Genomic DNA, 13,076 nt, shown 5'->3' with positions numbered 1-13,076 from the left:
GATACATAGTATCAGATTGTTGCAGGAAGAGGGACTGCTTCTGTTACCAAGTCCAAGCTCTTTCTACTGGTCCTAGGCCATGAAGACCAAAGTGTTGAGGCAAGGAATTCGACTTTATTTAGAGAGCTGACTGACCAAGAAGATGACAGACTAATGTCTCAAAATAACCATCTTATCTGGATCTGGATACCAGGTTCTTTGAAAATCAGAGATGAGGAGGAAATAAGGAAACAAAGTAACATAGCCATTAATCTTGCAAATATCTCCTAGAATGGCAAACCTCAGGGAGATGTGTTAATTTCTTCCTTCCTGCCATCTACAGGTGGACAGGGTTCTGAACAAAGGCACTTTAATAGTCAGGCAGAGGGGCAGGATTCTCTGAGGCAGGCCATTATGTATGATCATAATAGTAAAAGCAATGGTAAGCAAGTCAGAGAACCAGTTTCAACATGGAATCAGAATTGACTTCTCCATGCAACACTTCCAGGGTCTGAGTGAGGACTCTTCTCTAACACTCAGAAATGAATTGTTTGAGGAGCCTTGCTGTCAGACACCCTTGCTGACAAAGTAAGAGACTTTATTGGGAAGGGGCGCCCAGGTGGAGAGCAGCAGGTTAAGGGAACCCAGGAGAGCTGCTCTGCCACATGGCTTGCACTCTCAGGTTTTATGGTGATGGGGTTAGTTTCCAGATTGTCTCTGGCCAATCATCTGACTCTGGGTCCTTCCTGGTGGCGTGTGCATCTTTCAACTAAGATGGATTCCAGCAAGGAAGATTCTGGGAGGTTGGTGAGACACAGCATCTCCTCCCTCCTCCTTTTGGCCCCTCCCAAATTCTTCTGAGTTAGCTTTTCTACAGGACATACAATGGGCTGGCGTGTCCTCCCTCCTTTTGGCTCCTCCTGAATTCTCCTGTTTACTTTTCAGTGACGGCACCCTGTTTTTTTTTTATCAGGACCTCCTGTTGTGAGACAACTCAGGCAAGTGGTTATCATCATGCCTGGCCAAGGCAGGTGGTCCATGGTTTCCTAATAAGATTAAAAATAAAACAGGAAGGGAGGCTGCACTTTTTGAGAAGTCATAGAGAAGATGATGCAGAGATGAGAGTTCCATCTCTGGATGGGGAAGATCCCCTGGAGAAGGAAATGGCAACCAGGTCTAGTATTCTTGCCTGGGAAATCCCATGGACAGAGGAGCCTGGCAGTCCCATCCATGGGACTGCAAGAGTTGGAGAAGTTGAATGACTAGACAACCACCGCCACAACAACAAACTTTGAGCCTTATTATATGCTCATTGTAATACATTAGCATATGTGAAATGACACACCCACAGGCACCATGACAGTTCCAAGGCTGACCGTAAAAGGCCAAAAAGTGGGCGGTGGTGGCCCAATTCCTGGAAATCCCTGCCCCTTCCCCAAAATAGCTAGAATATTGTTTGCTCATTAGCATAAGTAATTACCCAGCCTATAAAAACTAACCCCCACCCCATACCCCAGAGCCTCTCTCACCTGAGCTGACACACATTCTGTCTATGGAATGTGTATTTCCCAGGATTGCTCTCAGTTTCTGAGATGACCCTCATTTTGCTTGTGGAATGTGTTTCTCTCTAGATAAAGTTGCTTTCACTTTACCACGGCTTGCTCTTAAATTCTTTTCTGCTCGAAACCATGGACCATAACTTGGCAGCCCTTCCTGAATCCTTGGCAGCCTACCCCATCAAGACCTGGGATGTGACCATTCTCTTGCTCCCCGATCTCCTGCAACACAGGTGGAGGAAAGTCCAGCAAAGGCCCTGGGCTGGGGGGACACCTGGCAGGTGTGGGGAGCAATGAGGAGGTGAGTGAGGCTGGAGCAGGTGAATAAGGGGCAAGTGGGAGGAGATGAGAGTCTGGCAGGGCCTATGGGAACTTGTGGGCTTCGAGGGCCCTGGGCAGCATTCAGGCCTTCACCTGGAGTGAGCTGGGCCATGTGACCTGGGCAAATGGTGGATCTGCAGGATGAGAAGAGGCCTCAAGGTCAAGAGGGTGGGTTGTCTCCAGCTGACTTCTGTGACTAGGCCCTAGGATGAACCAGGGGGAAGTGGGAGGCTTATGGTATTAAACAAACAAATTACAATTTCTTCTCAGGTTAAAATTTCTTCCCAACATGGTGGGAGGCCGGCTCGACTTAGATATCAAAGAATAAAAAAATAAAATTGTGTTTCTTGCAAACCTAATTTTTGGCCTGAGAGGTAGACCTCTGACCTATTTTTAAAATTTCCTCTGGGCATGGGACAGGATTCCCAGGACTGGGAGCCAGGAGGCAGGGGGAGGCTGGGGCTGGACCAGGATGGAGCTGTGGAAGGGGAGGAAGTGGGGGAAAGAGGGAGAGGAAGGGTCCAGGGTGAGGCCTGGGCTCTGGTCTAAGGACCTGGGGATCATGGGGCACCCTGAGGTGTGGACTAGAAGGAGGAATGGGTTTCTGGGAGATGCTGTGGCCAGTTTGGGACATCATGGGAATGGGAGTCCAAGAGAAGGTATCCAGTAGGAAGCCCAGAGCTTCAGAGTGAAGCCAAAGCCATAATTAACCAGTGATACTCCAAACATCAGCCATTTAGTTTCACTTTCCCATACTTTACCTCGTATCCATGTGTCACCTATACACTTAGCTACTTAATCATTTTCTTTAAATTGATTCACTTTTTAAAAAATTAAATACATTTATTTATATAGGAAACATCATTTCACTCCAGGAAGTGGAAAAGTGCCATAAACAGAATAGAACAGTACAAATAAATCCAATGATTCAGCAAGGATCAATGAGAGGTGCTGAGAGCATGGGGTAAAAAGTTGTTGGGGGACAAGTTATTTAGGGCCTCAAGGTACCACCCACAGAGAGTCAAAAAGCTGAATTGTGTCCCCTCCCCAAATTTATGTGTTGAAGTCCTAACTCCCGGAACTGAGAGTGTGATTATATTTGAAGAAAGGGCTTTTAAGAGGTGATTAAGTGAAAGTGAAGTCATACATATGGGCTCTGACGCAACATGAGTGGTGTCCTTATATGAAGAGGAGATTAAAATGCAGACACACACGCAAAAGAAAGACCATGTTGGGACTTCCCTGGTGGTCCAGAGGCTAACACTGCACTCCCAATGCAGGGGCCCTGGGTTTGATCCCTGGTCAGGGAACTAGATCCCACATGTTGCAACTAAGAGTTCACATGCTGCAACTAAAAATCCCCTCATGCCGCAACTAAGACCTGGCACAGCCAAATAAATAAAATAAATATCTTTAAAAATACCCACTCCAGTATTCTTGCCTGGAGAATCCCATGGACAGAGGAGCTTGGTACTTGGCAGGCTACGGTCCATGGGGTCGCAAAGAGTTGGACACAACTGAAGCGACTGAGTAAGAGTACTGTATATAAAATAGGTAAACAACAAGGACCAAGTGCATAGCACAGAGAACTGTACTTAGCATCTCATGATAACCTGTAATGGAAAAGAATCTGAAGAATATATACTTATATACACATATATATATATATTCTTTAAATATTCTTAAAACTAACACAACATTGTAAATAAACTACGCTTCAGTTTGAAAAAACAAAGTCAAAGGCTGAGTCCCCTCTGAGGTTCCATGGGAAAATCCATTCCTTGTCTTTTTCAGCTTCTGGAGGATGCCTACATTCTTCGGCTCCTAGCCACATCACTCCAACATCTGTGTGCATCATCATGTCTCTTCCTCTGACGCTGATCCCCCTGCCTCCCTTTTATAAGGGGATTACATTGGGCCCACCTGAATCCAGGATAATCTCCCCATTGCAAGATCCTTAATTTAATCACATTGGTAAAGTCCCTTTTGGGCTCTTCTGGTGGATCTGATGGTAAAGAATTCACCTGCAATGTAGGATACCTGGGTTCGATCCCTGGGTCAGGAAGATCTCTGGGAGAAGGGAATGGCAATCCACTCCAGTATTCTTGCCTGGGAAATCCAATGGACAGAGGAGCCTGGTGGGCTACAGTTCATGGGGTCGCAAAGAGTTGGACATGACTGAGAGACTAACACTATCACTTTTCAAAGTCCCTTTTACCACTTAAGGTAAAATATTCACAGATTATGGGTATTAGCAGGTGGACATCTTGGGAGGGGCATTATTGTCTTTACCCCAGGGAGAATCCAGTCAGAAAAGCTGTAATTTTAGACAGCAGTGCCTGAGACAGCCTCACTAAGAAGGTGACGTCTACCTAAGGGTCTGAAAGAAGGGAAGGAAGGAGCAAGGTGGATATTGGGGAATGGCATTCCAGGAAACAGGAACAGCCAATGTAAAGGTTCAGAGGTCTTTCCTCAGATCTGTTTCCTTTTCCTGGAAACCCCTGCCTCTAAACAACAGGGGTCAGAAGTTGGTGCTGTCCCAGATGCCTCCTGAATCTTGCGTGTGGGGCAGAAGGGTCTGAGATCTCTAATCATCTTTGGCTTCTTGCATAATCTCTATCGCCCACGGTTCCTCAAAGGGCAGCTTGGCCTGCGGGGAGAGGCAGGAGCCTGGGTCAGAAAGGAAACAGGTACAGCCCTCCCCGCCACCCGCCACCAGTCCGGAGGGGTGATCACCTGGGCCCCGGCAGGGCTCTGTTTGTGCAGCGTCCGCCTGCGGTGCCACTGGCGCAGGGAGGCCCGGACCTCAGAGCTGAGCCCCTTGGGCGCGCGGGCCGTGTCAGGCTCGTAGTGGGCAATGTGGTACAGCGCCCCAAACCACGTGGTCAGGTAATACCCGGCTAGGGGCGAGAAGAGGAGGTCAGCGCAGCCATCTCAACTCCCCGGAAGCCCGCGCCCCCACCCTTCCCCACCCCCGCCCCAGCGCAGGTTGCCCGTCTTCCCTTCCACTGCAGGCAGGGGGCCTAGGGCGTGCCTTGTCGGTCTCGGGATTCTGGGGCTGGGGGCTCACCTTCTCCCCGTAGTTCGTCCGGATCCAGGAGCTCCATGAGAAACTCTACGTCCAGCTGCGTCTCCCCAATGTCTGGACTCCAGATCAGTTCCTCTGTCAGCGCTGGCAGGAAGGCGTCGGCCCCTAAGGGCTCTAAGAGAGGGGAGGACAGGCTCTGGGGTTGGAGGGGACGTGCTGGCAACTTCCATCCCATCCCCAAGACCGCGAGTGCTGGCTATCCTTCCACTTTGCGGGATATGCAAACGACCCTCACTCGATTCCCGAGGTCCGCGTAGAGCTTGCCATCTTCTCCCTCTCGACGTGTGCACAGCTGCCTGCTGCCTGGCTCCCGCAACCCTCAAGTCACTCCACATCCAGGTAGACTCAAGACCCCTACTTTACCTTGGTTCTCCCCACAAGCCAGACCCTTGTAGACGTCACTGCACACCGCCAGCAGAAGCGACACCTTGCGGCGAGGGGCGCAGGCCGCGTGGAGGTGCGCCAGGCGCGCATGAATGCGGCTCCGCAGGGTGGGGGCGGGGCTTCGCCTCTCACGCCCCGCCCCCTGGGCTCCCGGAGGCCCCGCCTCCGCCCGCAGGGCTACCTGTCGCCGCCGTAGTTGCCGTAGCTCTGGGGCGCGGAGCGTGCGGAGTCGCATCCACAGGGCGGGCTTCAGCGGCGCCAGCACCGCGCGGTACAAGGCCGCCTCCACTGCGGGACCTGCAGGGGTTGAGATGGGGTTAGGCAGGGCCGCCATGCAACTTTCTCTCCACTGACTTACCATCACCAATCACCACCCCTCCCTAGCCTCTGCCCGCCCACTTGTGTACACGTGTGAGCGCATGTGGAAGAAGGATCCTGGGTGTGAACAACCGCTTGGGAGAGAGAATATGCGCTGTCACACATGCGTGAAACGGAGCAATGGTGAACAGAGTAGGTGTTGCTACATGTAGGACAGGGAGTGTGAGTAGAAAAGGAAACAGGTGTGCCCAGAGATGGAGAGAACGAAGTTGGATGTGGACACCGATGTAGGGCCAGGAGATGGCAAATGTGAACCTGTGGGGGTTTGGAGAGTGTTCCTCAGTTCCCTCTCAGTCCTCCCCCTTACCTAGATCCTCCTCCTTCTGGGGGGCCCCAGGCCCCCTGCTTGCAAAGACAGCCCTGACATCCGGATCCTTTGCTAAGTGATCCTGGAGGTCAGTAAGGAGGTGCCGGACGTCCTGAAGCAGCTCTGTGGCCGGGTCCCCAGGCCTGTGGGGGCCCCCAGCATCTGAGGTGAGGCGCGCCCGGAAGCCTCGGAACTGCTTGGCCACGTAGCTGCTCCGGGCCCTGGCTAGAGCCCGGACGTGCTGAGTGAGCACATCCTCAGGTCCTTCTTCTTCATCTTTGTCATCCTCCTCCTCCTCTTCTTCCTTCTCCTCCACCAGGCTGGCCAGAGCTGGCCTAAGATGGTGTTCCTCTGGGCTGAGCGGGCCTTCCACCCAGGAGACACGGTGAGGGGCTGGGTTCCTGGGGGCTGATGTGAGGAGAGGGTTGGGTTTCACAGAAGAGTGGCAGCAGCTCCTTCATCCCTCAGGGGCCCTGGGTCCTGCTTATCTAACCTGGACCATGTCTCTCTGCAGTCTCTGGAGTTGTCTCTGGTGGGGTCTGCTCCATCCCCCATCCTCTGTGGGTCTCCAAGTAGAGCTTGTTCACCAGGATGAGCACCCTCCTTGAGGTGTTGGGTTGGATGCTGCCAATCTGCAGAGGATCTGGGAGACAGCAGAAGTGAGGTGTCCCAGGTGTCCAAGGGGCCAGCCATGGAGTCTTAGTGTTCAGCCTCATTACTGGAGGAACTGAGATTTATTTCCTGGTACCTCCTCACTCAGACCCAGGAGTTGAGTACCACCCCCCTCAACTTTTTCAGGTCCCCTTGTGCTGTGGGCTTAGTCGCTCAATCGTGTCCAACCCTGCAACCCCATGAACTATAGCCTGCCAAGTTCCTCTGTCTATGGGGATTCTCCTGGCAAGAATACTGGAGTGGGTTGTCATGTCCTCCTCCAGGGGATCTTCTCAACCTAGGGAACGAACCCAGGTCTCCTGCTTTGTGTGTGGATTCTTTACCATCTGAGCCACCAGGGAAGCCCCTGCCGTCCCCTTTATCCTCCCTCAAACCCTGCAGTTTGGTCCCCCAGGTACCATCCTCCTGGACCGAGGAGGTGGATAGGTGGACTCTTTCTCCCTTAGAGAATCATGTCTCACCTGTGTTTTGGTCTCCAGGCCCCAGGGTAGGAGGGGGCAAGAGCAATGTTCTGGGCAAAACATCCCTGAGAAAAGATAAGCAGGAGCCACAGTGTGGGTGGGATGTCATAGGGAAGGATCCTCCTTAGCACCTTTGATGGATGACCTGTACCTGCTGGCTGATAGGAAGGCCAGGAGATGGGGCAGATCTGACATGCAGAGCTTAGAGGATTCCAGACACACACCTGGGGTAGTGGAGGGGGAAGAGGGCAAGAAGGAATAAGTTAGAAAACTTGAGGGGTAGCAGCGTTCTTTTTTCTGGGAGTCTCTCTTCCCCAATTCTGCAGTTCCCCCAAGAACCTTCAGAACAGAAAAATTTCTAGCCCTTGCAGTCTCCTTCTTTTCCTGTGTTCTTATGCTAGCATCCCACTTATGCCACCAAATATGATTCATTCATTAGGCAATATTTATTAAGATAACTATTTATTTTCAGGCATTGGAGATACATTTGTCAAAAGGCAGATACATTCACTGCCTGCCTGTAGCTTACCTTTTAGTGGAGGGAGATGAAAATGAATGAGCAAACAAATAAGGATTAAGTGTATAGTGTATTGAGTGCCAGGAATGAAATAGAGTGATTGAAAGTGACTAGGGCTATTGTTAGCTGTGTTGGTCAAAGAAGATTACATTTCTATAGAGGTTGAAAGGATGGAGACTAAACTAGCCATTCAAGGAAGGGCACTCATACAGGAAAAACAAATACAAAGGCCCTGAAGTTGGGACACATTTAGCATGCTCAAGGAACAGAAAAAAACAGTCTCTAGAGCAGAGAGAGAGTGACGGGCAGTAGTGAGCAAATGCTAATCATAATCTTATAGGCCATGATAAGGAGTTTATTTTTTAAATATTTATTTATTTGGCCATACTGGGTCTTAGGTGCAGCCTGTGGGATCTTCATTTTGGCATGAAAACAGTTGGAGCATGCAGGATCTATTTCCTCAACCAGGGATTGAACCTGGGCCCCCAGCATTGGGAGCATGGAGTCTCAACCACTGGACCACCAGGGAAGTCCCATGAGGAGTTTAATGTTTATCTAAAATGTTGCAGGACTTCCCTGGTAGCTCAGAGGGTAAAGCGTCTGCCTGCAATGCGGGAGACCTGGGTTCGATCTCTGGGTCAGGAAGATCTCCTGGAGAAGGAAATGGCAACCCACTCCAGTATTCTTGCCTGGAAAATCCCATGGATGGAGGAGCCTAGTAGGCTATAGTCCACAGAGTCGCAAAGAGTTGGACACGATTGAGTGACTTCACTTTCTTTTTTTTTTTTTTCAAAGATGTTGTGTGTCCTTTGCAGGGTTTAAGGCAGGAATGTATAACATCTAGTTGATGTTTGAAAATACCACTCTGGCTGCCGTGTCTAGAATGGACTGCAGGAAGAAAAGGGTGGGAGCACAGAAACCAGAGAGGTGGCCATTGCAATTGTCTGGGCAAGAGGTGATGGTGGTTAGGATTAGGATGATGGAGGTGGAGAGGATTGGGAAGATTCAGTAGATATTTTACAATGAAAAATGACTGATCTTGGTGATGAATTTGTTGTGGACTGGAAACTTGAGGGTAGGCTCCTCACCTCCAGGAAGCTTCTGGATCTGGTAGGTGTTGACTTCCCCTGGTGAAGGTCCTGTCTTCAACACCAGGACCTGTCTGGGATCATGTCCTATGACCAGGAAACTCTGGGGGAAGGGAGACAAAGGTCAGCTCGATGAGAAATTCTGCAGAAGTCTATTACTATTTCCTGCCTAGTATCCCTTTCCTTTATTTTGGGTCCCACACCCCAAATTTCCTTTAGAAAACTCTATTCCACTCTCTACTCTAGGTCCTGCAGGTGGGACTAACTCTCCCAAGAGCTGTAAGGGTGGGTCCATGACCTGACCTAGCCAATAGGATTTAGTGTTCTCTGACCACTGTGGTTGGTTCAGAGATGGGCATGTGAACCAAACCCAGCCAATGGAAATCTCCCCACAGGAGTTCTTTAGAAAGAGACCTCTTTTTACACTGGGGTTGCTAACTTGGTGAGATGTGGCCCTGTGCTTGGGCCAGCCATCTAGAGTTGCTTTATCCAAATCTATTCCCTATTCCTTGCAGAACTCTAGCTTTGTTCAGGGCATTAACAGGCCCAGCCATAGGGATAGGTAGTGATCAGTGTAGGCACTGGTTCTCACCTCTGGCTGCATAACTCCCAGGAGGGCTTTTATTTTTTGTTTGTTTGCTTTTGGGCTGCACAGCATGGCTTGTAGAATGTTAGTTCCTCCACCAGGGATCAAACCCGAGCTCTCAGCAGTGAAAGCTCGGAGTCCTAACCACTGGACTGCCAGGGAGTCCTTTCCAGGTGAACTTTTAAAAACTATTGCTACCTGAGCCTTGTCTGTATATTCTGAATCAATTGTGAAGGCTTTTGTTTTTGCTGGTAAAAGGAAAAAATGCAACTGGTGCCTCCTTTCTTCCTTCCTCCTGCTTGGAATGCACACATGTGCTTGGGTCTGGGGCAGCCACTGGGCGACCATAAGGGAAATCTAGGAGAACTGCTGAGATGTCCTTGATGTCATTTGAGGAGCAGAACTAGAGCCTGCAGCTGTCTTTCTGGTTACGTTAGAACGATAAATGCCTACTTATCAACATATTGAGGAACAAGTGTTTATTTGCATTGCAAAATGTTTAGAATTCCCCAACGTTTCAAGCAAAACCAAGGAATTCCCTGGAGGTCCAGTGTTAGGACTCTGCACTTCCACTGCTGGGGGCACTGGTTCAAGCCTTGGTCAGAAAATTAAGATCTCAGAAGCTGTGCGTGTGGTTAAAAAAAAAAAGCCAAGAAATGGGATGAAGATATATATATATACATATATATATATATATATATATATATATATATATATATATATATATATAAATAGTCTGATGTACAAGATCCAGACATCCCTAAATTTACTTTTACTTCTGGACTTTGTGTGCTTCCCTGATGGTTCAGCTGGTAAAGAATCTGCTTATAATGCAGGAGACCCGAGTTCGATCCCCGGGAAGATCCCTTGGAGAAGGGAATGACTACGCACTCCAGTATGCTTGCCTGGAAAATCCCAAAGACAGAGGAGCCTGGCAGGTTACAGTCCATGGGGTCGCAGAGAGTCGGACATGACTGAACGACTACCACTTTCACTTTCACTGGTCTTTTCAGTCATGCGAGTCGATAGGCAGGGTTTCGGTTTGCCTGGTTTTGTGTTGTGCTTGCCACTGGCAACCGGCAGGGTCCTAACTGGTTCAGGTGTCATGGAGAGGGTCAGAGAGGGTGCCTAGGGGAGAGTACTTACCCCTGGTGGCCACAGGTCCAGAAGGGCTTTCGCACTGTGGGCATCCAGCTCTGGGATCTGCCACACCCCCCATGTCCTCTGAAGGCGAAGGAGTGACTCTGGGGTTCCCAGGACCCTTAAGGGGGTCTCACCAGCTCCATTCCCCTGTGATGGGATTAGTCTGGGACAGGCAGGGACCAGGAGACCAGGGGACAGAGGAAGGCAGTTGGACACTGAGATGGGGTCAGAGGTACAGGAAGGGGAAGCCCGGGCGCAAAGGATCAGAGATGGGGTTCTGGGTCCTGTCTGGGGGTGGATGGGACTTGGATGGAAGAGGCTTCTGAATCCAGGGAGGTGGAGACAGCCTCAGAAACTCTCACCTCTCCCGGTCTGTGGGGCCTGCTGAGGCCTTGTCCTCTGGCTGGGCCGTCATCCTCAGGATGCAGGAGGCCAGGGAGCCATGGTCTGGCCTCTGGCAGGGAGGAAGGTATGTCTCAAGGCTGTTCCAGCCCAGGGGTAATATTCTAAATATTTACAACCCACATGGCAGAGACCTTTACCAACCAGGATGGACTTGAGACCCCTCACTGTGCCAGGTGTTAATTCTTCAGTTCCTGGGTGGTGGGGAGATCTGGAGATCCTAGCAGGGAGGTTGGTATGGGGAGAGGGAGGGGAATGTAGGGGGAAAGGAAGAGGACTCAAAATGGCAGCTATTTACCAAGTGGTAGGTATTTATTTAGGGAAGCCCAGGTACTTAGCTCTAAAGAATCTGCCTGCCAATGCAGGAGAAGCGGATTTGATGGACCTGAGTCAGGCTGATCCCCTGGAGAATGAAATGGCAACCCACTTCAGTATTCTTTTAATTAAAAAGAAATATTTACTTGGCTGCACCAGGTCTTATTTGTGGGATGTGGGATCTTCAATGTTTGCTGCAGCCTGCAGGTTCTTCAGTTGTGGCATGTAGGATCTAGTTCCCTGACCAGGGATCAAACATGGACTGCCTGCGTTGGGAGCATGCAGTCCTAGCTACTGGACCACCAGGGAAGTCCCCCACTCCAGGATTCTTCCCTGGGAAATCCCATGGACAGAGGAGCCTACAGTCCATAGGATCACAAAAGAGTTGGACAGGACTTAGTGACTAAACAATAACAGGGTAATATTTTATATTTTAACATCCAGTGACGCCTTATGAAAGTGGACCAGATGAATAACAACCATTGTCAAAACCCAGGGCCTAGAAAAAGGCTCTGCCCATTGTAGACACTCTGTAAATGTGATAAATGTTATACGATGTCTCTTCTTCCTCCCTTCCCTGATCATAAAGGGGCCTTCAAATATTTTCTCCCAAGGATTATCATGAGAGATCTCAAACAGAAAAATTAAAATAGGAGCTTCCCTGGTGGTCCAGTGGTTAAGAATCTGCCTTCAAATGCAGGGGATTCAGCCTTCATCCCTAGTCTGGAAACTAAGACCCCACATGAAAGTGAAAGTGTTAGTCGCTCAGTCGTGTGGGACTCTGCGACCCCATAGGCTGTCGCCCGCCAAAGCCTCCTCTGTCCATGGGATTTCCCAGGCAAGAATCCTGGAGTGGGTTGCCATTCCCTTCTCCAGGGGATCTTCCCCACTCAGGGATCGAATGTGGGTCTCCCACATTGCAAGTAGACTCTTTACCTTCTGGGCCACCAGGGAAGCCCAAGATACCATGCTGCAGAGCAAGTAAGCCCATGCCTGCTGCAAATACTGAGCCCCGGAGTTGTAGACCACGCTCCATAACAAGAAGCCCTCATGCCCAAAGACCCAATGCAGCCAAAATAAGCAAATTAAAAAAAAAAAAAAAACTGAAATGATTTTACAGGGAACATCTATATACCCACTACCTAGATTCTACTATTGACATTTATTCTTTTTGCTTTGTCACACATCTGTCCCTCTAGCCACTGGATCCCAACTCTTAACCAGGTATAGCTTCCTATGGTGGGTTATCAATTAAGGAGGGCATTCTAAAATATTTTCCTTGCAGCAGTCCCAGAGCAGGGATCCTAGGTCCTTCCATCTATCTATCCATGTGCCCATACATCCAACAAATATTTACTGAAGTACAGGACCACAATTAGGTGCCTGGGGAAAGGGTGATGGGCAGAATAGGCCCCTGCTCCCAGGGGCTTCCCTTCTTCTTGGGGTGGGTATAAGGGATGGATAATCAATAGCTAAACCAATCCATCAGCCCACTGTCCAGAAGTCCAGGGTGTTAGGAAGTGGGGGACAGAAAGCAGGTGCCCTGCCTAGGGGAGAGCAGGCAGGAGGGGTGGGGAGAGGGAGGCAGAGGCTTGCCTGGGCCCCATGAGAAAGGCAGGAGATGAGGGGTGCTGGGCAGGGTGTGATTGGGGCAGCTGCCTAATACCACAGGGAGGCTGTGGGTCAGTCTAGCGGAGGGGGGTGATGATGCCAGCTGCTCGGTCCCCTGGGGGCCCCTACCTGTTCTCCGAGGGGAGGCCTGAAGTAGCAGGAAGTGAAAGTTCCTCAGAGAGAGAGGAAGCTGAGCTGGCAGGGGAAGAGGCGGGGCTGGGGGGATCTGAAATGGACCCTCCTCCTTCTCTGTGGGGGCTCAGGCCTT

At 50.2% G+C, this 13,076-nt stretch overlaps 1 protein-coding gene across 5 annotated transcripts; it reads right to left on the bottom strand.

Annotated features, from left to right (window-relative positions):
• Positions 1–2,673: 2,673 nt before the first annotated feature.
• Positions 2,674–13,022, bottom strand: RINL (Ras and Rab interactor like). Of its 5 annotated transcripts, XM_070450909.1 has the most exons (13): positions 12,938–12,994; positions 11,027–11,102; positions 10,843–10,934; positions 10,484–10,643; positions 8,752–8,854; positions 7,298–7,370; positions 7,147–7,211; positions 6,507–6,656; positions 6,014–6,421; positions 5,308–5,625; positions 4,927–5,058; positions 4,593–4,756; positions 2,674–4,506 (listed from the first exon to the last, which is right to left on the bottom strand). In XM_070450909.1, exons 3-13 carry the CDS (start codon positions 10,893–10,895, stop codon positions 4,444–4,446), a joined length of 1,689 nt encoding a protein of 562 aa, XP_070307010.1. In that variant the 5' UTR covers positions 10,896–10,934; positions 11,027–11,102; positions 12,938–12,994; the 3' UTR covers positions 2,674–4,443. The 5 variants fall into 5 exon arrangements, with proteins under 5 accessions (XP_070307010.1, XP_070307007.1, XP_070307008.1 ...); XM_070450906.1 differs by lacking the exon at positions 11,027–11,102 and having other exon boundaries at positions 12,938–13,022; XM_070450907.1 differs by lacking the exon at positions 12,938–12,994 and having other exon boundaries at positions 11,017–12,931.
• Positions 13,023–13,076: the final 54 nt, after the last annotated feature.

Source organism: Odocoileus virginianus, chromosome 20, assembly GCF_023699985.2.
Source record: "Odocoileus virginianus isolate 20LAN1187 ecotype Illinois chromosome 20, Ovbor_1.2, whole genome shotgun sequence".
NCBI classification, from domain to species: domain Eukaryota; kingdom Metazoa; phylum Chordata; class Mammalia; order Artiodactyla; family Cervidae; genus Odocoileus; species Odocoileus virginianus.
Note: the sequence above shows the minus strand (reverse complement) of the source record. Positions and strands in the feature narration are given on the sequence as shown.

What these genes read in the sequence shown, in the direction of transcription:
- RINL (XM_070450906.1), bottom strand. Translation starts at nt 10,895, where the DNA reads ATGACGGCCCAGCCAGAGGACAAGGCCTCAGCAGGCCCCACAGACCGG. An exon ending in TGGACCTGTGGCCACCAGGG is followed by an intron (nt 8,855 to 10,483) that starts GTAAGTACTCTC and finishes CCCTTCCCCCAG; the next exon opens with AGTTTCCTGGTCATAGGACA. An exon ending in GATCCAGAAGCTTCCTGGAG is followed by an intron (nt 7,371 to 8,751) that starts GTGAGGAGCCTA and finishes CCACTACCCCAG; the next exon opens with GTGTGTGTCTGGAATCCTCT.